Source organism: Cynoglossus semilaevis, chromosome 1 (assembly GCF_000523025.1).
Source record: "Cynoglossus semilaevis isolate Cse_v1.0 chromosome 1, Cse_v1.0, whole genome shotgun sequence".
NCBI classification, from domain to species: Eukaryota; Metazoa; Chordata; class Actinopteri; order Pleuronectiformes; family Cynoglossidae; genus Cynoglossus; species Cynoglossus semilaevis.
Genome location: NC_024307.1, coordinates 18,879,949 through 18,904,247, shown reverse-complemented (window position 1 = coordinate 18,904,247; position 24,299 = coordinate 18,879,949). Strand labels below are relative to the sequence as shown.

General features: G+C 38.8%; 2 protein-coding genes across 4 annotated transcripts in view; both read left to right on the top strand.

Annotated features, from left to right (window-relative positions):
• Nucleotides 1-887: 887 nt before the first annotated feature.
• Nucleotides 888-17,830, top strand: pals1a (protein associated with LIN7 1, MAGUK p55 family member a). Of its 3 annotated transcripts, XM_025057276.1 has the most exons (18): nt 888-1,301; nt 8,796-8,952; nt 9,042-9,363; nt 10,116-10,287; nt 10,763-10,863; nt 11,296-11,403; nt 12,370-12,447; nt 12,550-12,690; nt 12,816-12,977; nt 13,391-13,465; nt 13,659-13,842; nt 13,988-14,059; nt 14,829-14,900; nt 14,989-15,153; nt 15,236-15,325; nt 16,339-16,451; nt 16,723-16,833; nt 16,928-17,830. In XM_025057276.1, exons 3-18 carry the CDS (start codon nt 9,187-9,189, stop codon nt 17,102-17,104), a joined length of 1,998 nt encoding a protein of 665 aa, XP_024913044.1. In that variant the 5' UTR covers nt 888-1,301; nt 8,796-8,952; nt 9,042-9,186; the 3' UTR covers nt 17,105-17,830. The 3 variants fall into 3 exon arrangements, with proteins under 3 accessions (XP_024913044.1, XP_008314863.1, XP_008314870.1); XM_008316641.3 differs by lacking the exon at nt 8,796-8,952; XM_008316648.3 differs by lacking the exons at nt 888-1,301; nt 8,796-8,952 and adding an exon at nt 1,325-1,436.
• Nucleotides 17,831-22,280: 4,450 nt separating this feature from the next.
• ccdc88c (coiled-coil domain containing 88C) overlaps nt 22,281-24,299 on the top strand; it is a 35,592-nt gene continuing 33,573 nt past the window's right edge. The window contains 1 exon segment of the mRNA XM_008316630.3: nt 22,281-22,914. Coding sequence (XP_008314852.1) covers nt 22,855-22,914 — 60 coding nt within the window. The 5' untranslated portion in view covers nt 22,281-22,854.

Below are 24,299 nucleotides of genomic sequence, written 5' to 3'. Positions count from 1 at the left end.
TTTTTATTTTTTTATTTTTACATACATGTGACTGAAGTCTTGTGGTGGGGTGTAAAACATGGATTTTACTCGCAGTAATCTGTAACATGATCACTGGCAGTGACCATAAGCCATGTGTTGGAAAACAACACAACTTTTATTAAATGAAAAGAATTGTTTATTAAAAAGATATGAACATTTTCAGCCATTCTCTTATATAATGTCTGTGTCAGTGTCACAAAATTTAAAACAATTTAACCCATCCATAAAACGACTTACACCGTTTACTATATACGCCCTACACGGGTGGCCATCAGTACCTCAACATATATCAATTATATACTGGGGTACTAATTAAATGGCTGTAGTTGTATGGAACAGTATGTACTCAATAATTCGGTTGGCCTAACCTTAACTGTAGGCATAAACATCTTTAAAAAAATAGAATTACATATTTAATTTACATATGTATGTTGTATTTAATTGCTCTAGTAAATATTTTTGTATTTAATTGCTCATGATCTACTAGAACTCCCTGTTGATCTATGAGCAGATCGCTATCTACTCCTGACTTAATGTCTATGGAACTTAAAAGGAGAAACAACGTTTTCTGTCTAAAATCTGTCATATACTAAACTAAATCTCATGGCTCAGTTCGTAATACACTCTTCCATGTGTCTTATGCAGTACCTCTCATTTTACTAACATTCTTTATTTAGTGTAAATAAGTTTTTGCGGTTGGCCCAGGGACCTGTATAGCTATTGTATGGCTATTTTCGCCACTGATAAAAACACTAAAAGAACCATGGTTTATATTTGAAACTGGAATTAAGGTTTGTTGACGTTGACTCAAAACACACACACGGGTTTTTTTAATTTAAGGATATTAATTAATTGCAAGACGTCACAAATTCATGTTTCCCGGTCGGCGTCTCCAGAACTACTTCATGTGCATTAATAATCCACTTCTACGACATTTTCGCGGTGCATTCCGCCCATGTAGCGGCACTTGCGATTGGTTTAGATTAATGCCGAGTCCAATCAGCGTCCCTCTTTTATCTTTCTGTGGTATGTCGTCTCCGCCCCCTTGTCTGAAACTGGAATTGACAGTCCGAGAGGAGAAAGAGGAGGTGGAGTAGGAGGCGCAGGGAGAGGTCCGTTTCTCTCCAATAAACCACTGAGTAAGAGACTGTCAGAGTGAAACCAAGAAGCAACAACCAAACCAAAGCCCTAGTAACGAGCGCGTGGATTAAAGTCAACATTGTTTTCTAGTTCTCTGTTGGATCTATCGGCCTTTGAAACGTTGAAGTCGCGGGATCATGGTGAGTGTTGTAGCGTTTTTCTTTGAGATCTGAGTGGCTTTGTTATCAACAGGTGCTGCAGGAAGAGCCAGTTAGCAACTTAGCCGCTAATGTTAGCCCCATAACCACAAATGTCGCCAAACTCATTTATAAGCGGTAAGTTAAACTCGAGATAAGTCTCCTGGGTTCAGATGATTGGTGGTAATTTTAAACGAAATTTAGCTACCGTATGTTATCGACAATTTGAAGTAAGTAGCCACTTGTGGGTCACTTTGGTTCACCACAACAGACATTTTCAACAGTTGACACGGTTTACTGGCGCTTCTGTAACCGGTCAGAAAGCTGTCATGGATCAATGAAGGGCTACCGTTGGTGTTTACTTTTCTTTTAATTGATGAACATATTTTAGTTTTACGGGAACTATGTGTCTTTTAATATAAAGACTTTATTGCGAAGCTTCCTGAGTCTTTGTCATAGCTTCTGTTTCTGCGTCCTCGTATTTAAGCTACTTACTGACATATCTGTCAATATAACCACTTTATTTCTGTCAGAAACACAGATATGGTAACCCCAAAAAAGTACGTCAAGTTTCTGAAAAAGCCATACAGTCATTCCCAGGGTTAAAACATGTTGAAGGTTAAAATAACGAATGTTCTTGAATTCAAGTTAAAAAGTGAATCAGGAAACCGTGTAAAAGTAATACACTGTACAGTCCAAACGAGCCCCAAAAAGGAATATGTTTTTGTTTATACGTAGCTAGACATACGCAATATCTCCGCTGAAGTGTCTACAGAGATGGTACAATTTATCTGGATCGTTATCCATACCCCAATCGTTGGAAATAGTTGCCTGTAAAATAAGTCGTGTACAGGCACTGGCGTATCTTCAAAAGAGGAGATGGATTAGCCACCTTTAGTTTAAATTTTTAAATTAGTCATTTAGTCATCTGTTGTTTTACTTGTTCCTGTAACACCCTTTTTACAGAATCAGTGGATTAGATTTATTTAACACAAGTTATGTCATGAAAATAAAAAATAATTGCATCAGACTTATTATATGATTAAATAATTAATTTTGGTTAACAACTGGCTGAGAATTAGACATAAATGTTTTTTTTAATCTAAATGTATACTTATATCTCCTCTCCCAGGGTTTGCTGTGAGTTGATTTTCCCCTCCCACCCCTTCAAATCTTTCTCCTTTGTTTTTTGTTTTTGTTTTTTCCATTGGGTTAAATTGCAGCGCTGCATTCTTTCAACTTTATTGCTGCTGTCTTTTTGGTCTATTTATTTTGGAAATATAAAAAATATATTCAACAAGAAATATCTCAGCCAGTTGCAATAAATGGTCGATAAAACAAAAAATATAGACAGATGGCTGCATCCCTCCGAATGTGCTCAGCACTACTACATGCAATGGTTTATTGCATATAGATTAAAACTAGTTGTTTATAAGTTTATTGACTTCCTCTACTCTAGAATAAGATGTTAAGATAGTGTAGCAGTTAGCACGCCTGCTTCGGACGCTGAGTGTTCTGGGTTCAATTCCCAGAAGAACCACATGTTTGATTGTTAACCCTCCTTTTATAAGTCGCTTTGGATAAAAGCACCTGCTAAATGGATTAATGTAAATGTAATCTTTTATAAGTCGCTTTGGATAAAAGCACTTGCTAAATGGATTAATGTAAATGTAATTAATGTCGGGCTGATACTGAGCATTGTATTGAGCCATCCCTAGTTAATTTGTCAACATTTTGTTTACACATTCATGAAAGTAATTCTTTTAATTTTACATCAAGCCTGTGCCAGATGATGAGGTATAGAGTTTATTAATCCAGTAATGGTATCAGATCAGTATCAGTTAGAGGCGGATATGCAAAGTTAGTTATGCAAAGGTATTGGAATCAGGACTGAAAGTCCGAACAGGGTCAGCAGAAGTCTTTGCTGTGAGTTAAGTTCTTTTCCAATGTTGAGCTGTGCTTGTGTCTTGTCAGCCTGGATTTGATAATGATTAGTTGGGTGCAGCTGAGTACAAACATTACACAGATTTTCAAAGGCGGACTTAGAAAAAGCCAACCATGAAAAGTGGTTTCTCCATTTTGTTACAGACTAGTGTTAGATTATGTATTTCCAGAGTAGTAGGATCCAGTTGTAAAATTGTTAAGGATTTGTGTCCTTTCTTCTTTGCTGCTTTACTGACCTGCTGTTAGAAAGTAACATGACATCATTTTCTGGTCCAAAGAAGACATGACCACAAGTGAGCTTTCTAACCAATGCTTAGTAACTGCAGTGGCTTCAAGTGATGTATAGGCTGGTAGAGGTCTGATGTCAGCTGCTGTTGTTTCTCAGATAAGAGGGGAGGAGGGGTTGCCCTTTCAACAGTACCAATACAAACTCCAGAATTCGCTGCAGGTACATGTGAAACAGGATATCCTCATGTCTTCAGGCAGTTCAAATCCTGAAACCAAACTGAAGTAGCACTTGTGTCAACTACAGTTTGTCCACCTGTGGAGTCGGGGACTTCACTCAATGAAGTAAAGGTCAAGGCAAGTCTTCTTGTAACAAGTGATAATGATTAGTGTGTAACAGAGTAGGAAATTACTTTTTGTTGATCAAGGTACTGGCAGTGATCTATAAATGAAATGTTGTATTTTTAACTGGCAGTGATCTATAAATGAAATGTTTTTTTACCAACTACAATTGGATATAGTGCCACCTGCTCTGTTATAATTAAGCATCAGTATGAACTATTATGCCTCAATGGTTATGACTATGGACATCTATTAAAGCCTATCTTTTCACCTCTGCCTGGCTGCTTTGTCTATGTGTTAGATCAGGAAAAACATTTTCCTTTATACTAATGGTATTCTGTAATTTGTTGCATGTCTAGCAGGTCCTCAAGTTACAATGTCCTTTGACCCATGGTGTTTCGTGGTTACGTCGCCATCTCTCATACATTTATAAAGAAAGCCTTGTTGCATCATCCTGTTATACGTTTGTGAATTTAAAACAAATTTCACGCAGGAACTTGTTGGTGAGCGCAGTGGACAAATATGTCATCAAACGGAAGACGGCTTTGTTTACATTCTCCAGTTGTACACTGGAATGTGCTACATTCACTTTCCTTTTGTTTGTGTTGTTTACCATTGTTGTTACCACTGTGTTAGCGTAGGTGAGTGACATAGATACTGATGTACAGTAAAAATTTAGTTATGTCACGCTGTAGGAACAGAATTCGAACACAAGTCGAGGACCCCTGTATTGTCTTTTACCCCAGCTAACATCAGTCTGTCTGGTCCAGAACTTTCATTGAAAGCTTTCAATGACTTCATTATATATTTTATAACACTAGTAAATTATTTACGACGTTACTTTTCTTACTTCCTCTGACCTGCTGGTACAACGGTTTGTTGGTATGTAGTTATGTAGCACAGGCTGGAAAACTATAAACAACACTGTGATACTTTGAAACCCTAAACCTACATTTCCATGGGTGCTCTAGCTGGTAATATGTGAGATCATAGGCAGGTTGACTTTAACACATGTAAACAAAGGGTGAGTAAGTAACACATTAGGCAAACTCCAGAGAAATACAACAGTCCACTGTTCTCTGGAATGTTCTCTCACTCTTCTCTTTACACCTGATTTCTCATCTGATCCAGATCTAAAGTCCACACTGCTAAATCAGTGCTGGTCTGAAAGAGATACAGAATACTATGTGATAAGCTAGAGAAACGTATCTGTGATAGCTTGAACAGTATTTAGTATTTAGAAACGCCATGGTTTGTTGTGGTGTTGTGATGTCATCATTCATTCAACATATATTTGTCATTTGACCTCTCTTTAAGATTTTATTTTGTTTTTTTCCCTTTGGTCTGGTACAAGGTGGTACAGCCCTGTCTTCCTCTCTCTCTCTCTCTGTCTCTCTCTCCCTCTCTGTCTGTCTGTCTCTTACTCTCATTTACTCTCTCCTTTCAGTGTGTGTGTCTGTGTGTGTGTGTGTGTGTGTGTACACAGTTAGACCCAAGATAAGAGCGGGCTCTGCTTCTGCTCCTGCTCCCAGTGACAGTCACACTCCTCTTGGTTTCAGTTGTTCCTGCTTATCACAGCAGAATTACACAAGGTCATTTTTTGTCATTCTTTGGTCTGTCTTTTTTATTTTATTATATTTCAAAACTTTTGAAATATACGTTAATATTTTGACCTGCATTGATTGACAAGTCAATATTTTGGTGTAAGAAAATTCTTACCTTTTTAGACAAATAATTCCAACACCAGTTCACTGACTCTCATATTAAATCAACTTTTGGTGGCCAGGTCTGTTGGGCCTTCCCTGTGCTTGAAGTACAACTAGTTCCCCAGTTCACCAGTAGTTCCTGTTACTGGATTTGTGTGTTATGTTTCTTTTGCGCTTGCTACACACCTGTGACCTAATTTTAAATTTGATATTCACCTCAATAAAACACATTTTTAAAAGAATGCTGAAGTAAAATACTTGTTGAGAAATATTAACTATATTTTTATCTAGAGGCCGTACTCAGTTTCTAATGATTTACTCGCTTCCACAAAGTTGTGTTGAGCTATTAACTTGTAGAGACAAGCCTGTATGCATAGATTTAATCAATAAAACTAGGGGAAGGCTAAATATACAGAGTTTTGTGTAGGATTTGTGTAGGATTTTTGTTGGATGTGAACTAGGGACAAATTGATACATCTTTTTCATGTCTGATACCGATACAACTTCGGTATCAGACGTCTGTCTACACTGATATCAATCTGATACCTTATTTGCTCCTTCAACATGTCATGGGCTGCTATTTTTGAGGCAATAGTGACCCTGTTTAAATCATGTCGCAGAAGGTTAAATTGAGTATTTGGGCTTAGGTATTGGATCAAACAGGGTTTCTTTGTGTTTGACCCTGATATTTTGTCCCATATTGGACTGATACCAATCCTGACAATTGGCTCAAGACATCCCCTATTGTGGACCATGGTAAAGGCTTCTTTTCGATCTTGGAGTTTGCACGTGTGGATGTGCTGCACTGTGGCTCAAACGTTTATTCTGAAAGCATCGATCCTGTAAATATCAGTGGAATGTGTTTGTCGGACATACATTGTACAGTGCTTTATCAGCCCTGGGATTTGGTAGACATTTGCATCTCTGAAGTGTTTGTACTCCATAACTGCCAGCACTAAAAACCATTGTGAATTGTGAATTGCTTTGGCTCTTCAGTTTCTTTCTGAGCTTCTTATTTTGAGCTTGGCCCTGACTCTAACTAAAACCATTGGACAGCAGTTTGTTGTCCAGTGTCCTACTGGTTTACCACGCTGGCCAGGTTCCATACATAACTTTTTTTGCATGTACACAAATGAAAAACACTCAGTTGTGCATTTGCACAGAAGAAAAGCACTTGATTCAGCATGTGCACAAAAGAGAGTGTGATGCACCTGTCAGGATCTGCGGATTTACCTGCAGTCATGTTTCTCTTGTCGCTCTTCCTCGCAGATGAGGTAGGCAGTGCATGCAGTTGTCCATTACCATTTAAAGATAAAGGAACTGGATGCACATTTGAATGATCTGAAGAAGAAAAAAGAGAACTGCATTTCGAGATGCAGACTGTACTGTGAAATGCAGTAATGTGTATGGAGTTTAGATCTGTTTTTTAGGCTTAACAGCAATGATGATTTTAACATTTCACAAAGATCAGAGCAAATATACTGAGGTAATGAAAAACACAATACATGGCATACAAACACAGACACACACTCATTTCCCTTCCCCCATCACTGGAATTTAGTTTTCTGGGCGACATGGCATTCCTCACTGCTGCATCATGTGACCTCAGATGTGTGTTTGCGCATGTGTATCTCTGTCTGTGTAACCACACTGTTGCTGTTAAGTTATAACAAAGTATCACCTTGGCCCTTTATTGTGTCTGGTGAACTTTGTGCTCTTTTTAAGTGTCACAGACACATCAATGGCCTGTTTCTTGTTTTTATCCTCCATGCTACCTGCTGCTGCTGCTGCTGCTGCTGCTGCTGCTGCTGCTGCTGCTGCTGCTGCTGCTGCTGCTGCTGCTGCTGCTGCTGTGGCTATGGTTGCCCATGCTCCCATAGTACAGCTTATTGCATTGGTGAACTTTTAAATGGCCTGTAAATTGGTGGTGTTGAAGCTGTTAAAATACACTTCATTACATCATTGACTGATAGAAATGAACACAGTATTGTCCAACAAATCTAACTGTTATTGATAGAACATACATCTATGTTGGTGTTGTGAGGATGTTAGATAACATTGATTATTTAAATTGGTTTATTAGCTTCTGTGAGGCTTTGTCAGTGAATAATTGTGTCTTTTTATGTGACAAGTCCAATCTGGAAGACATTCGTTAATTAGGTTGCGTGTGTGTGTGCGTGTGCGTGTGCATGTTTAGATCTGGTAAGAGATTGTTGTCATTCTGACACACACAGATAAGGCGGCCATTCTGTCTCATTCCCTGCCCTCACCACCTGCTCTCACAACATCAAATTTATTTATGTTTGTGAAAGAGGGCAATCGCCTTAAGCTGTTGTCATGGTTTTATGGGGGGAATTACAGGGTTCTAAGGGCATTGTTGTTCAATTACTGAATGAAGAAAACAACAAAAGAAATGCAACCAAACTGATGCTGATGTTAATGTAAAATAATCACTCTACTTAGTTTTGACTTAGTAATAGTTTTGACCGTGTGATTTGACCGTGTGATTTCCTTTTTAAAAGATTTTAAAAGACATTTCCACTTAAATAACACCACAAAACAGTGTTATTAATAAAAGACTATGGAATGTAGAGCCATGTACAGAGGAGGCAATATGCTTGGAGAAGAAAGGTAAAGGCATAATACCCAACGACCACCATCCTAGCACAGAAAGAGAAGGGTGAGAGTGTATCCTGTCTGTGGTGCATCTATGATTCATCCACTGTTTTATCGGTTGAATATTTTAAAAGAAAACAGCTGGTTAGCAACAAACCTGGTGAAGTTCTAGGTGTGGTTTCTTCTACTGTGACATTGAAGGAAAACAAGCTGGTTAGCAACAAACCTGGTGAAGTTGAAGGAAAACATACTTTGAAGCTACTTCTATTATAAAAACCCAACTCGAGTATTGAGAGTATTGATGAGGATTTGACATGAAAGGATGACATGACAAACCTCTGGAAAAAAACTTGAAAAGTTAAAAAGTGCTTTTCTGCAAAAACCAAATAAGAATCCATCTATTAGGATAAATTGGGTGAAAATAATTTTGTTAAAGTGCATGTTGTTAGTGAAATATAATTCATGTACATACAAAAAGTTTGAAAAAGATAATAAAAACATTGTTTCTGAATACAGTCTACACTATGGAACCATTATATGCATAGTCATTTGAATAGTAGCTCCCTAGCCAAAAAAGTGTGGGCAGCTCTGGTTTAAGGTCATTTGCTGAAATGTTGTTTTTCTCCTTCATTCTTTCTTCTCTGACCGACTCCACCATCTGCAGAGAGAAATTTAATTCTTCCCATCAGGTTTCGTCCAGGGTTTATCAGAGCTGCTCTGGCCTCTGTCTGTCAGCTCCAGCCAATCTGGCCGTTCTCCTGCAGCCTCTCCCTCCCTCTGCAGTACTGCTGCCCCCTGAATTGATTTCTGCAAAACATATGGTCTTGCCATGTGTGGAAAATCCCAGAAAGCATTTCTTTAAAAAGACTAGTTTGCTGCATCAGCTTTTTTTTTCTTCTCGTCTCCACAGGTAACAAAACAATGGCTGCCTTGTTTACTGAGCTACCCTCCTAGATCTTCTTGATACAGACAAGGAAATAAAAAAAACTCTCACTGGAGTACACACAAACACACACATTTTTGAGGTTTGGTGTGTGTTTGTGTGTCAGAGTGGGATGACAACCTCCCATCTGAATGGTCATGTTGCTGGTGAAGGAGGAGGAGGAGACGAAGAGCTGAGGGGAGGACAGCAGCAGCACAGGGAAATGGCTGTTGATTGTCCAGGAGAGCTGGGCAGTCGGATGCTACCAGTCCGCCGGTCTGCACAGCTGGAAAGAATACGACAACATCAGGTACACACCCACACACACAGACACACAAAGCAGTTGTGTTTATTTTATACATAAAGTATTTAGATAATTTATCTTTGATGTGGCTTCATTGATTGGAGGATAAATAGATCGATCTGATACATTGTTTGTCTTTATATGCTTTATATTTTAACTCAATCTCGATCTCTCATCGTCACATGTCCAAACCATGAAGAGCTTTATCCATTTTAACTCAATCTCAAAACTCTCCAATCCAAGCTATTCCTCAGACCTGTTTTTTATTTATTTATTTATTTGCCGGTTTATCATCTCTAATTGGGTGGATGCTAATACAGCTTTAACTTTCAACTTAACCTAAGTCGTTCTTTTGAAAACGCATAAATTCTATCACTCACTGTCCTCCTACATGTCCTGCACCATCCTCACATACTTCACTGCCACTCCTGTCTTTACCATAGTAACAAAGTTCCCGCCTTGTTACTCTATAATGTGATCTTTTTTTTATCTACAAAGAAAGACCGGAACTCGTGATCTTCTCTGTTCTTCTCTACCCACATTCTCAGAACTAAAATAACTCTAGTAGCCTTTCTGGGCATGAAATCAGGTAGATGCTCACTAATCTGAACCTTTTGCACAAACCTGTTTCTGCAGCTCCTTTCTATCCACTTGTTGGTTGTAAAAGTTATTCCTCTGTGCCTATAAAACTGAAAATGTATTTATTTAGTAAAACGAATTTCAGTTAATCGTGTATTGTTTCTCTGTGTTTGTGTTAGGAGGACTTGCGACGTAGAAGGGAGGAAGAAGGTCGGCAGCTGGACCTGAATGCTTCACTCAGACTCAGGAAACTCTCCCAAAATCCCCACATTGGCATTGACAACCCGACATTCCTGGAAGATGCATACACAGCACAGCAGTCATCGCTCAGTAGCCAGCACACACTCTTGGGTAAAAGAAAGTCATACTCAGACACAAAAAACACAAAACTCGCATTACTTTCTTTGCAGTAAGAAGATAAATATTTGAAAAACAAAGAGTGGAAATAAAGGGACAAAAAGGAATGGATAAAATTATGAATGGATAAGGAAACTTGAAGAGAAAGGAATGTAAAGAAGACAAAATTCCTCAGGGAGGGAGAGGACGACAAGAGAAACTCTGAAGAGCAACTTAATTAAAACTTTGCCAGGGGTGGTGATGTTTACACACTCACACAATCACAAACACTGGAACACACACACACACACACACACACACACACACACACACGGTAGAGTGTAAGTCCTGACAGAGGAAATGAGAAGATCACTTATATAAAGTTCCATCTTCAGTCAGGAAAGACAGACGTTTCCTTATGACTGTTTTATGACTTGTGCTTCTTTTTCAACCCGTTCTCTCAGTTGCACCGATTGTTTGTTTCCCACAGAGTTGGAGGAGTTGCTGCTCTTGTTGAAGCAGGTTCGAGGCTGCTTGTCTGACCAGCAGAGTCAGAATGACATAGAGCTGGTACTTGCACTACTTCACAAGGTAACATTGAGTCTATTAAATGAAAACAGCCTCAGGTGAATGTACTATAGTCATATTTTCCAAAACATTCTAATCTCTGAGTTATAATTTTGATAGATGGTTTGTTTTGGTCTCTGCTCTGTGGAAATGAAATGTCTACAGCTGTAAGGGCTCCCAAACATTCCTCTAGCTGAAGTGAGACTTCATTCTGAAGTGGGGCTTTACTCTGATATTAAGAGGTTGGAGACTGTACCGCACTTCTTGGTTTCATTTTCTCCTTGCAGACGACTTATTTATGACAGATTTATGTGAAATAAAATGTGAAGTTGTTCGACATAGTTTGAAAGCAAATGTCGGTGGATTGTTGGCACATGCACAGAATTTTTGAGTGTTACCTCAGGTTTGTGTGGAATTTCAAATTAATCCTGCTCCTTGTGTCTTTATCCCTTCTAGTCTGATTTCCAGTCAGCACTGAAAATTCATAATGCTGTGGTCAGCAGCATGCACCGACCCTCTCCTCCGTACCCACACACTCACCAGGCACTTCCGCTGGCCATGGAGGTAAACCATGTGACCACTTCTTTATGACACTGCTTCATAACATTTTTGTATAAGCAGTTTCTAATTCCTGCCCTCTCTCTAACATAATTCCAATCCCAACCTCAAGGTCTATAAGTATGAAACTTCCATATACCCTCTCACAGTGATCAAAAAACTTCTCCAAACATATGCTAGGGGTGGCATGACTGTCGACAAGTCAAGTCAACACTAATGTTGTTGATGTCGTCTAGTCACTGATGATGTCTGTGTGTGTGTGTGTGTATATATATATTTATATATTATATATATTTGCTGTGTTGTGTAAATTCAGTGTATAAACTGTAGATCCTACAAAGATCAACTGAAGAGTTGTCATGGCTGCAGTTGTCCTGCTACTGTTGTCTTGTTGTCAGAACTATTAATGGCTCCTTTCAATGGAATCTCATTAATGACCAACACAATATTTCTGCTGTGTTGCATCCCCCCCGCCCACCACCATATTTGGCTGCTAACAAGTTAACAAGTCTACACTGTTCTCTCTGAAAAATGTTTCTTTGTCATTGTCGGTGAAGTGGAAAAAACAGTCCAAAACAACACAAAGGAGAAAAAAAATTATGTCATAATTCAAGATAAAACTTGTGATTATTTATTCATTTAGTTTTATGTATTTATATTCATTTTATATAAAAAAAATCTACATGTTAATATTTTTTAAAACACCCCCTCCACTATAATGTAGGATAAGTTGGCCAATCATATAACTACATTTATTACAATATTGAATGACTTTATTTCTGCATTTTCAGTATTTAAAAATGAAGAAACTGTTTTATTTTTAACCTAAAGACGACTGAGTCTGAGAACCAGGCTAATAATAAGAGACGTGTGTGAACATGTGGACTTTTTAACATGTCCCTGTTCTTTGTCCTTGTTGTGTCTTTAATTGTTATTATTACTTTGACCTCATCATAAGTGTGTACGTTTCAGGTCAGGAATCTCATCCAGTCAAGTCAGAACAAAGAGGGACTCGAACTACACTCCCTGCTGTCCGACATCAACCTTCAGGATGTTAATACTTTATTTGACTGTTTCTGTCTGTTTCTCTATGGCAGTAACAGAAGCAAAAGTACACGTGAATGTGTGTTTGGGTGTTTGTGTGTGTTACAGTCGCTGTTGTTGACTCATGACAACATAGCAGAGAAGGAAATGCAGCCTGAAACACTGCCTGCACAAGGAGAAACACTCACCCAGTGGGGAGGAGAGACTGTCAAGATTGTTCGCATAGAAAAGGCCAGAGATGTTCCACTGGTGAGACACTTACTGCACACTCCCAGTAGAAGCTCTTATCAAACTGTTGGAAGTCAGGAGAGGGTGGTCACAGTCAAAGAAAGGAAACGTTTCAACACTTTTTCAATGTGTTTAACTACACACAGGGAGCGACTGTGCGTAATGAAATGGACAGTGTCGTCATAAGTCGTATTGTTCGAGGCGGAGCAGCAGAACAGAGTGGTCTGTTATCAGAAGGGGATGAAATCTTAGAGATCAACGGCATCGAAATCAGAGGAAAAGATGTCAATCAGGTCTTTGATATTCTGGTAAGTATATTCACCCTGACTTGTCCGTATTTGTAACAGTCTGTTAATCATGCAAAAAAAAAAAAATAGAAAAAAGTAAAAATGTGGTTTGTCTGATTTGAGAATGGCTAATACATTTCAGTTGGCTTTCATTTAGCTACAGTGGAGAAGTTTGCAGTCATTTTTATTTATACTCAAACATAATGTCAGTTCATGTGCAGAGGTCACAGTGATGTCATAACTTGAGCTCTCACTGGCTGCAATTACAGGACACCATTACTGCCCTCTGCTGTATTGATCAGGAACAACATTCTACCTGTGTACACTGGTTGACAATTTGAGGCCACATCAAGTTAAAATAAAAAAAAGTAGAATATCATGTGACCATCACAATGATAAATGACTCTCTCTCTCTCTCTCTTTGTCTGTGTCAGGCCGACATGCACGGCCTACTAACCTTTGTGCTGATTCCAAGCAATCAGAGCAGACCTCTTGTCAAAGAGACTGTGGTGAGTGTCGAGTTTTCTACTTTTTAACCAACAATAGCGTCCACTGTGAAAGGGTTTTCTTTTTTATTTAAACTGACTAATGAATGTTTGGCAACTGGTGATTTTTTTTTTTCAAGTATTTGGAAGGGAGACCGCCAACTCCTTATATAGTGGTTGCAGCTGTGAGAAACTTTTAATATATTTGGTTTTGCAGATCCATGTGAAGGCCCACTTTGACTATGACCCCTCCGACGACCCTTACGTACCATGTAGAGAGCTCGGCCTGTCCTTCCAAAAAGGAGACATCCTGCACATAATCAGTCAGTCGGACCCTAACTGGTGGCAGGCTTACAGAGACGGAGATGAGGATAACCAGCCACTGGCTGGACTGGTGCCAGGTGAGACGGTCTCTGTGGTTGGAACCTTTGTAATAACTCGATGTTTGTTTGTGGTGGATCAGAAAAGGGGATGTCTCCTTAGAATACTGGGACATTAGGTGAGACACAACAATATATAAACCTTTGGTCTTTGACTTCTCTGCAGGCAAGAACTTTCAGCAGCAAAGAGAAGCCATGAAACAGACCATAGAAGAAGACAAGGAGCCTGAGAAGCCTGGTCAGTTTGTCCATCCTCCACACGCCTCACTCGCTGAGTTACTCTTTATTTAAGGTTTCTAGCTTTTTAAACAAGGGCATACTTTGTTAAACGTCTCCATTAAATCTTAGGACAAGAACATTATTGGAGTTTATTGCTTACTTTGTTTTGTTAAAATAGCTCTTTCTTGTGGTTTTTACTGCTCTGTTTATCCTCCGTGTACTAAGAAACATCCAGAGGCAGAGTACAGAGGCTGACCTTAATGGAGAAATAAGAGGAAACAGATGCACACAGTTGAAAGATTTATATGGTGGTTCACAGCTTCACACATTTTCTGGATGTTTTTCAACGCAAAATACTTTGAGAATGCTGCAGAAATTCTTGATAATTTGTAAACCACTCACGTCACAGTGAAACAGTGAAAAAGATCTATGGATTCACATCAGTAGAGTGAGGCTGACAGTAATGTCAGAAATCACTGAGGATGACGATGTAAACCAGGGGTCACCAACTACAGCTGTCAGAGACACCTCAGGGGCTGGACACGCAAATAACATGAATTAAAATGAACATTTCTGTCTTTAAAAGAATCTACATAGAATCAGAAATAGTAACGATTACTGATAGATATTTAAGTCTCAGTTGTTTTATTTTCAGTTGCTCTAACATTGTGGACCACACTACATTTTGCAGTGCAGTTGCGTGCGGCATTGAATGAATTAGCGGGCTGGACTTGGCCCGCAGGCCACCAGTTGGTAATCACTCTGATGTAGAACTCTTTTGTTCACAGGAAAGCTGTGGTGTGCAAAGAAAAATAAGCGGAAAAGAAAAAAGCTGTTGTACAACACTCACAAGAACGACGGTAGGTCAAGTCCTGCTGTAGTCTGAGGAACCACACAGCTTTGCTTTTTTTTTACACATCATGAGTTCTGATTCCTGCACTGGTACAGATTTCGATGAGGAAATTCTCACCTATGAGGAGATGGCTCTCTACCACCAGCCGGCCAATAGAAAGAGGCCGATTGCACTCATTGGTCCCAGTGGCTGTGGACAGGGTGAACTAAGGCAAAGACTTCTCAACAACCAACCAGAACGCTTCGCTGTGGCTGTACCTCGTAAGACACATAAACACACACACACAATCACACACAATCACAATCCCCTGACTGAAATATTCCAAATGTCTGTGTGTTGTAGACACCACACGAAGTCGTCGTGAAGGTGAGACGAGTGGTCGTGACTACCACTTTGTGTCCCGGCAGACTTTTGAAGCTGAATTATCAGCAGGTAAAATGTACAATATTTCACACACACACACACACACACACACATATATAGCGTTCACAGTTGTCAAAGTTGTTTGATGAAAGTCTTGTTTTATGTGGAGCTTCACTGCTTCCTTAGCTGTGTGCGCCCTCTGCTGGAACCTTGCCTCAACTAGTGGCAGTCAGTTCCACTTCCAGTAGAAACATGGGACACAAAAGAAAATATGCACCTTTTTAATCTTCCTGACATTGTTTTATGTTCTTTTATGAAACATTGAGGCTATTTTAACATTGTAGCCACATGTGTACATTTTTATCAGTATGTTTTGTTTCCCTGGAACATAGATTTAACCAAACTGTGGTTTCACTGATAAAGTCATGTACAATGAAGCAGATTCACACTGACTTACAGCAACTAGGAGAACAATCTATACAATAAGGTTCAAGAACTGTTAACTATAAACAACATATTATAAACCTCAGACTTCCAGAGAATTATGATGTTTAAGATGTTTAAAGATAGACCTCACATATAATGATGCCTTAATGGTGTCTACGGTGTGGTAGCCTGTGTGGGCTCCAAAGACTCGCACTGAATGTTCCACATTGTGGGACAAATAAGTGAGTGATATCTGAGACGTCCAGAACAAATGCATAACTTTCCACTAGGTGGCAGCAGATTACTATAACTAAAAGGACGTCAGTGTTGTGTTCGGTTGAGGTCCGGTGTTCAATTGAAAAGGTCTGGGTTTCACACTGTAGGTAAAGTCTAAGTAAATATGAATATTACATACGTTAAAAACTTTTTTTATTTTTAGTGCATATTTTTGGTGGGATTTTTGGAATGTAAAATAAGTGCCATAGCAAAAAAATGGGTTACTGGTAAGGTACTGACATCAGTTAACATTGTTTAATTTTCAACTATTCTTTTTAAGAACTGTATATAAAAATATTCCTACCTAAATCTTCTTCTCCAAGTTCTGTGAAATATTTGAAGTCACACATTAATAACCAGATTGTTCTGCCATCACCCAGGAAAGCTGATTGAATCTGGGGACTTTGAGAAGAACCTGTATGGGACCAGCACAGACTCAGTGAGGCAGGTCATCAACACTGGAAAAATCTGCGTGCTCTGTCTGCACACACAGGTGGGTGTCTGTTCATGTAGGATAGATACTCCTTCAGAGTACACCTGCATGTACTGTTGGTACTGCACTGTACAAACATATAAAGCTATAATACTTATTTGATGGTTATTTTGGAATCCAGTGGCCGTCTGTTGATCACTGCATCATGGAATAATTAGTACTAATTTAGCCTGTTTGAAGATATGTCAAGTCAACACATTCAAATCCCTTAATCGTACTTTTAATTTATGTATTCATTGCCATTGTACATGTGTTATAATTATTTTCACAGGCCCTAAAGGTGCTGAGGAGTTCAGACCTGAAGCCTTACATCATCTTTGTAGCTCCGCCCTCCCAGGAAAGACTGCGAGCCCTGTTGGCTAAAGAGAACAAGAACCCAAAGGTTTGTCACTGTTGACAGTTCTGTTTACACACACATTGACAGATAAAGAGTACCGGTGTTTACGTTGTCTAAATGTGTGTGTGTGTGTGTTTAGCCCGAGGAGCTACGGGACATCATAGAAAAAGCACGGGAGATGGAGCAGAGCTGCGGTCACCTGTTTGACGCCGTCATCGTCAACATTGACCAGGACAAAGCTTACAATGAGCTGCTACGATTTATCAACAAACTGGACACTGAACCTCAGTGGGTGCCCTGCTCCTGGCTGCGCTGAAAACACACACACACACACACACACACACACACACAGCCCGTGGAGCCTGCTTCTCTGTAAAATCAACTGGACCCTGATTCACTTTTACACGCTCTGCTAATTAGTCAGAATGTTAGGGTTGATGTTAGCTGAAGGTGACTATTTTTGAGAATAAAGTTGAATATTGGAATATTTAAATTTAATTTTTAATATTATGCTGCAGTATTAATGTACTATGAGATCAAGTGTCACAATCAAAAACACAGTAATATCACCTACTTTAACTATTGTAGGTTAAAGTTTCAATGTCACTGAAATAAATACATGTAAAACATAGTAATTTATTTAGTTAGAAAAACAACGAGCATTTAATGTGAAAACAACCCCATTATAGGATGTACTGTAGCTTTAAAACATTAAAATCACAGACATGTTTCTCTTACAGGCTGAAGGTTTTTTTATTCTGTCTTTAACACGGGGCATGAATTTGTCCACGAACCAGAACATTTAGTTTTACTTTAGTCAGGATTTAAGAATTGAACCTCTTGGAAAACATGTTGTTTGTTTCTTTTATTGATCAGAAAGTTGTGAGTTTTACATCAACAGTCTAATCTGAAGAGGTTACAGTCCAGGCACTAATATATCACAGTTAGCCTTCAGTCAATGTTAATAAATATGCGACAGAAAAATACAGTTCCAAAAGCAGGAACTTTCTCCTCAGACCAACTGCAGAATTGTGTCACATTTCACAGAAGTAAAGCCACAGCTGAAAACCCAGGTGTGGCTGCTAGTCTGTCACTACCTGCAGAAAACAAAGTGTTCATTTCCTGATCATGATGGGAAGATTTTCTTCAGAACATTTTCTGACATGTGATTTTGATTATAATAGTGCGTTTTTATTTGAATTTGGTTTATGTTCCTGAAAGTGAAAGAACACATTGATTACAGTGTTTTTAACCCTAATTTTAAAAGGAATAATAATTTGTTTAAAAAATATTTTTATTAGTGTTTTTTTAATCAATTACTAGACATTTCAGGCGACCCCACGTGGGGTTGTGACCCCAAGGTTGAAAAACATTGACATAAACAATGCTTTTTTTAAAAAGTCCTTTTCAAGAGCTAACCGCTAACTAAATCACACTTGATGATGTATAGACCTTCATGTTGTTCATAGGGCGATGCCTAAACCTGACACTTCTCTTGTCCATCACTGCTGTCTGTACTGTGTGCCCAGTAACTGACTGCTGAGTTTTCTGAATTAAGACTCCAGACTCCAAGCAGCAGCTGTTTCCTCACACAGTGGCTTTATTTCTGTGAAATACAATAATAATAGTAGATGCATGTTTGCAGATATGGGTTTTTTTCTTTCTTTTTTTTTTACAACTGTTGACCTAATTTTTATCAAACACAATGAGGAATTTTCCAACTTTATAAATTATCTATAAATACATAGTTTATACAGCTATATTACACTGAAGAGCTGTTGTAACCAGCTTTTTAAAAATGATCTTAAGTGACAACATGGCAATGCTATAATAGGTAAATACTCTATAGTACGTTGTCATTCTCTCTTAAAGCTACATCACTGTTGCAGAGAGAAAATTGTAGTGAAAACTAAAGCTACATCACTGTTGCAGAGAGAACATTGTAGTGAAAAAACTCATAGTTGCTTAAATTAAACCAAGGCAGATTAACATTTCTATCAACATTACGGTTTATAAAAATAATTAAAAGAAAATAGCCAAAAGGTTGTCTTTAAAGGAGCTTTAATCAACTAATTGCAAATTTACTCTTGTATTTTTTCACAGTTGTCTCACTCGCTGGCTGTAAATTTCACTTTGTCCACACTTAATTGTTTCTTTTTGTTACTTTTTACATGCCTATACTTTTGTATACTTTTTTTTGCTTTACGATAATTTGTAAATCAAACTGATTTTTACCCTCTCCCCAAACACTGCCCCCTGGTATGTTTTGAAAAGTGAAGTTTGGACACTGCACAGTCAATGTCTTGTAGAATGTATTAACGTTGCAGCACTGATAATTCTGAACTAGTAGAAATGAACTCGTGTATGGACTGTCCTGAAAGGGAGAAAAATGTAAAGTAGTCTTGGACGGTTCCTAACTGACGCTTCTGTGTCGTCGCTTTTGTCACTGTTGTGGTGATGTACGTAGACCGTCCTGGTTTATTAGCGCACTTCCTGATTTACCAAGGATCTATGTTTCTTCTCTTTGTTTCCTTTAAAGATGTGTTCTTTTACCTCACCTCTTTTTATAAAAAAAAAAAGCGTCACTGTACTTTATCCTGTGATCTTAAATTATGATTTTCGTAGTACAAGTAAATGTTGTAAACGTTTGCATTTAAGATCTAATTTTTTGTTTGTTTGTTTGATTGTGCACCACTGTCACTACCATGACACACACGTACTCAGACCATGTCACACAGGTTCAGGTACACACTGAGAGCGAGAACACACCACCGCATGCCTGTGGTCGTGTGTTCAGACTGGACTGTCGCCCGCTGACTGGTCACTGATGAGGAAAAGAACAATAACATACATTTACTTTAAACATTAACATGACAGACACAGCACTCGCATCACTTTACTGGCTGTTTCATTTTGTTGTTTTGTGACTGACCAGTGACGGACGTGCACATCAGCTGACCTGTGTGGTCACGTTGATGTCCACCTCTGAGCCCAAGCCCTGAGGAGTGAGTGGGTTGTGAACAACTGTTGCTTTGTTGTTGTGGTTTCTGACCTTGTATGTGTACGGCATGAATGTGTGTATGTGTGTGTGTGTGGTTGCTTGGGCTTGTGTGCCTGTATATACACACATTGAAGTATTACTATGATTTGAAGTAGACCTGACCACATGTCAATGTTGTCGCTGCATAGAGCCTTTGTTTGTATGTAATGTTGAAATAGAAGTCTAGATCGCACCAATAGAATGACAGGTTTTTACCTCCTCCTCTCTGTCATCGATCTGAGATGGAGAAAAGACGAGGAGGCCGGTGGGCTGGATTGAATGTAAAGTGTTTTGTTTCTGTGTATTCAACATTGCATCTTCCTTTGAGAATCTGCTTTTTGTAAGATTTTTCACAATGAATAAATAATAGATGATTGATATAGAAGGAACGGTCTTTTTATTCCAGATCAGTTGTCTGGTTTTATTTGTAGCAGAACACGATAAAAACAACAATGCATTTAAAGGCTGAATTAAATAATAATAAAAAAACAGAGTTCGGCTGTGTCACAGGATCTTCATCCTTAACAGTCATAGTTTCAGTACACTGGTGCAATACTCTGACTGTTACAGTATTTTAACCACGTGTATTTATTTTGTTTTGTCCTTTTTTTATTGTAATATCTACGGGTTTTCTTTAGACTCTAATCTGATTGACTATTATATTTTTTATTAACTTTTTCTCACTGTTGGTGTGTGAATGTTTTCTTTTTACATTTCTTTTGGCATAAGGGCTTCATTAAGTAAAAATGTATTAAATGTACTGTATAAACTTCATATGTATTTATTTAACATAAAAAGGCGCATGGTGTGAGAACAAACCCTTTTTCAAGAGATGGTGACACAGGACGACCAGAAGATGTCGCTGTTTTACAGAGCATGGATGTCTCACAGCGAGACGCTGCGAAGGCCCGGGAAACCGCCATTCTGTCCAAGTTTGGGAAGAAATTCTCGGTTCTATTAACACAGGTTAAGATACAGGTACTTTAAGACAGCGGTAGAATAGTAGAGTCGTTCTTCAACACTTTACATTTTTATATTTGGTCATTTTGGAATGTTTTCAATGCAAATGTGGGTTACAATAGTCATACGACAACATAATAATTTAAATCATATCTCTTAAATGACCTTTTTTTCCCAGAAGCACAGCATTTCTGGTGTGTTTAGCAGCAAATGCAGAGGTGTTACTGATTACATTCACCATGCTTCTGTTTAGTTCATGTAGGGCAGCACTGGGACAATGAGCCATCAATAATTGATTATTTACACCCGATTATCCAGCTGCGACTCGAGAACAAGTCTGCCGTGATAAAGGCCCGTGTCAGATGTGTACTGTACATTAAAGGTAGAGACGTTGATGGACTGGACCTGGACTGTTCACCAGCTGAACAACACACTGTATTTTCACTGGAAGGCATTGACATTGGTTCAGGTTGTACGTGTGACTCCTCACAAAGGAGTGTGTGTGTGATAAATAAGGCACAACCTCAGCAAACTGAGAGGGCCCTCTGTGGAAACATTTGGAACTAACAGAGTTTTCAGACACACTTTAATGGCATTCACAGCAATGACTCCTGGATGTACTGTTGTTGTATACATATATTATAAAACTAACAGCTGTTGTTGACATTATAGATATAAAGTAGATAGATCTAAAATGTGAACAGAATGGCTGTCTGAAACCCAGATGTTCAGTGAGACGTTTTATACATTTATATTTAGCTATTGCTTCCTTCTAGAACTTGTCGTCACACCTACTAACAGACTACATTAAACCACGGAGACTTTCTTCTCTTTCCACCGCTGCCCCTTCTATGCGCAATGTTATTTGTAAACGTGGTAAATGTCGAAATACAATGACTATAAAGTGTTTCCAACAGGAGTCTGAAACTCAAATGAGCTCAGGACCAATGCTGCCACCATCATCATGACGTCATTGGAGGGTCACATCAGTGTTTGTTCAATAACCACTACAGATATTTTAGGAAAAGTAGTTTTTGTTTGGTATGAGTACTATATAGTACAGTAACAATGCAAACAGTGAGGGTAGTATTCCAGTATGAGCAATTGAAATATTTTATAAAATAAAAAAAGTTGGAAATGTAAAAACAGATAATTTTTAGTGTACAATGTGTCAATTTGTCATAAAAGTCTTAAAACAATCAACACCTGTTTGAACACGTCATTATTATTTCTATGTGCTGTGGATCAAACCACAGTTCACTTAATTGATTCATGAAACGGTTTGTCAACCGCAGCGTTAAACGTAGAGCTTCTTCGCCCACCAACACGGTATAAAACATCGCCTCCATTCGTCAGGACGGTCTCTACTTCGCTTAAACAAAACTTTTTTGCTGTTTTTGTCGCGCGTCTGGTGACGTCATCTCAGAGAGAAGGCGGAGATCGAACTCTGCTGCAGCGGATTGGTCCGTGCTCCTCTCAATCACTCATCTGTCTGTTGGGTCTAAGAGTCCAGTTGATGGGGAAAAGGAGAGAGGAACGCAAGTGAGACGCGTGGGAAATGCTGGGAACACTTTGTCTTTCGACTTCCTTAATTTTGTTGAGATTTTACCCTTTTTATTTTATTTATTTTTGATTTTTTTAAATCTTTAATTCCTCGGTGTTTTTGGAGTTTGTAGTTTGAGCCATGTATCCCTGGCAACGCGACTAACTTGCGAAGTTGGATCAAGTGTTTGAGCTCCAGCCTGAAAACTGGGTGGATTTTTATACGCGGAACCGCAGGAAGTAACCTGAGGAGCCGGGAGAGTTTGGACTGATGTGAACCCAACCGCGTGTGTTGATAGTTAAGTGGGAATATTGGGACAGATATTTCAAACGTTGTGTTTAGGGAAACGGGACAGCGCGAAACAATAGTGCTGAGGAGAGGAAGCTGTGCGCGTGCGTGGAACAGAGTGGGAGCCTCGCAGGGCTTTGTTCTGTCCCGCAGGAGACGCACACGAACACTCGGACCTGTGAACTAGATTTAATGCTGACTTTGTGATCGACGAGCGGAGAGTGAGGCCGCAACGATGGACGTGACTCTGTCCGAGCTGCTGGCCACTTTCATGGAGTCACCGCTGGTGCAGTGGGTGAGTGGCAGCACGAGCACAAGCACACACAGCTGCGAGGATCAGGGTCACGGTGCTGCACTTCCTCCAAAACTTTCTCCCACTCATTTGAATTCGTTTTGTTTTTGTGCCAAACACAAACTACGCAAACAAACACTGTCAAATAGCCTGATAAGACTTGCGTTTTTTGACTTTTAGTCAAGGACTAACTTCCAGTCCTCCAAAAATGTATTTATTAATTTAGTACAGTCAATAATTACTTAAATCTTAAATATTACGGCAACAACACGAAATGGTTGACTAATCTGTTTTGAGTCAGTGGTTGTTGGAAAACCAGTCGTAAATATAGTTTTGCTGCGTTTTTTGCAATGTGTTTTTGCACATGTTTTCTACTTGTTTGACAGGACTCCTAGTTCTGTGTGTACTAAAGCATCCTTATACAGGAACATTGGATTTCACTGTTTTGTTAGGGGTGAAAAAAAGCTAGATCTGATCTTGTGAAACTATTTTAGTAATAGTACTTAGATCTGATCTTGTGAAACTATTTTAGAAATAGTACAGTACAATAGTTACATACAGTAACAGTTAGCAGCTAGGTCAGTGTTTCCCAATCTTTTTTCCAGGTTTGTCACTGCACATATTTTATGTTTGAAAAATTGCAAAGCTGAAAAATTCCAAAGTGCACCACTAAACAATTTTCCCGAAAAAAAGTGTATGTAGTGAAATACAATGATCTTCTAGTTTGATTGTAGTCACATTTAGCTTACTCAGTATAAAACCTGAGCCTGTTTAGTTGAAAACAAACATGATATGCACTCAGTAATTGAAAAAACTCACACGATGATCTTCTTTAACAGCTCTCTTGGTCTCTTTTGAATTGTTTTGACAAATTCTTTTGTGTTTCCATGTATTTCTTAGCATTTGCCCCACCTAGTGGAAGTTTCTGACTGTCGCTTTTGCACAAAAATAAAGACACATTATTTGCAGTAAATAAATAACAGATTTAGATTTATAACAGAATTTATGTGAAATGTGATAGGCTAAAACTTATCAGGAACTGAGGAGTCATGGAGCTCCACTGCTACATCACCAGCACCTGACTCTGTCTCATCCACATTCATTGTCAGGATGAATACAAAGTAAATCCAGAATTATTAAATTGAGCCAGGTTGTGAGGAGACTTTCTTTAGAGTAAGTAAAAGAGGAAATACTTTTTTTTAACTTTCTGTTTCCGTTGCTACTTTTTGCAGGTGCACTTCCAACATTGCTGTCATTTCCTCAGCTCTGTCTTTGCTGCTATACAGTCTTCCTGTAGGCTGCTCATGTGTAACCTAATGAAGACTGTACATTGTGTGGCTTTAGTTCTTTCTTTTTTTTGCACTGTTTTGTGCTGTTTAGTCGAGATT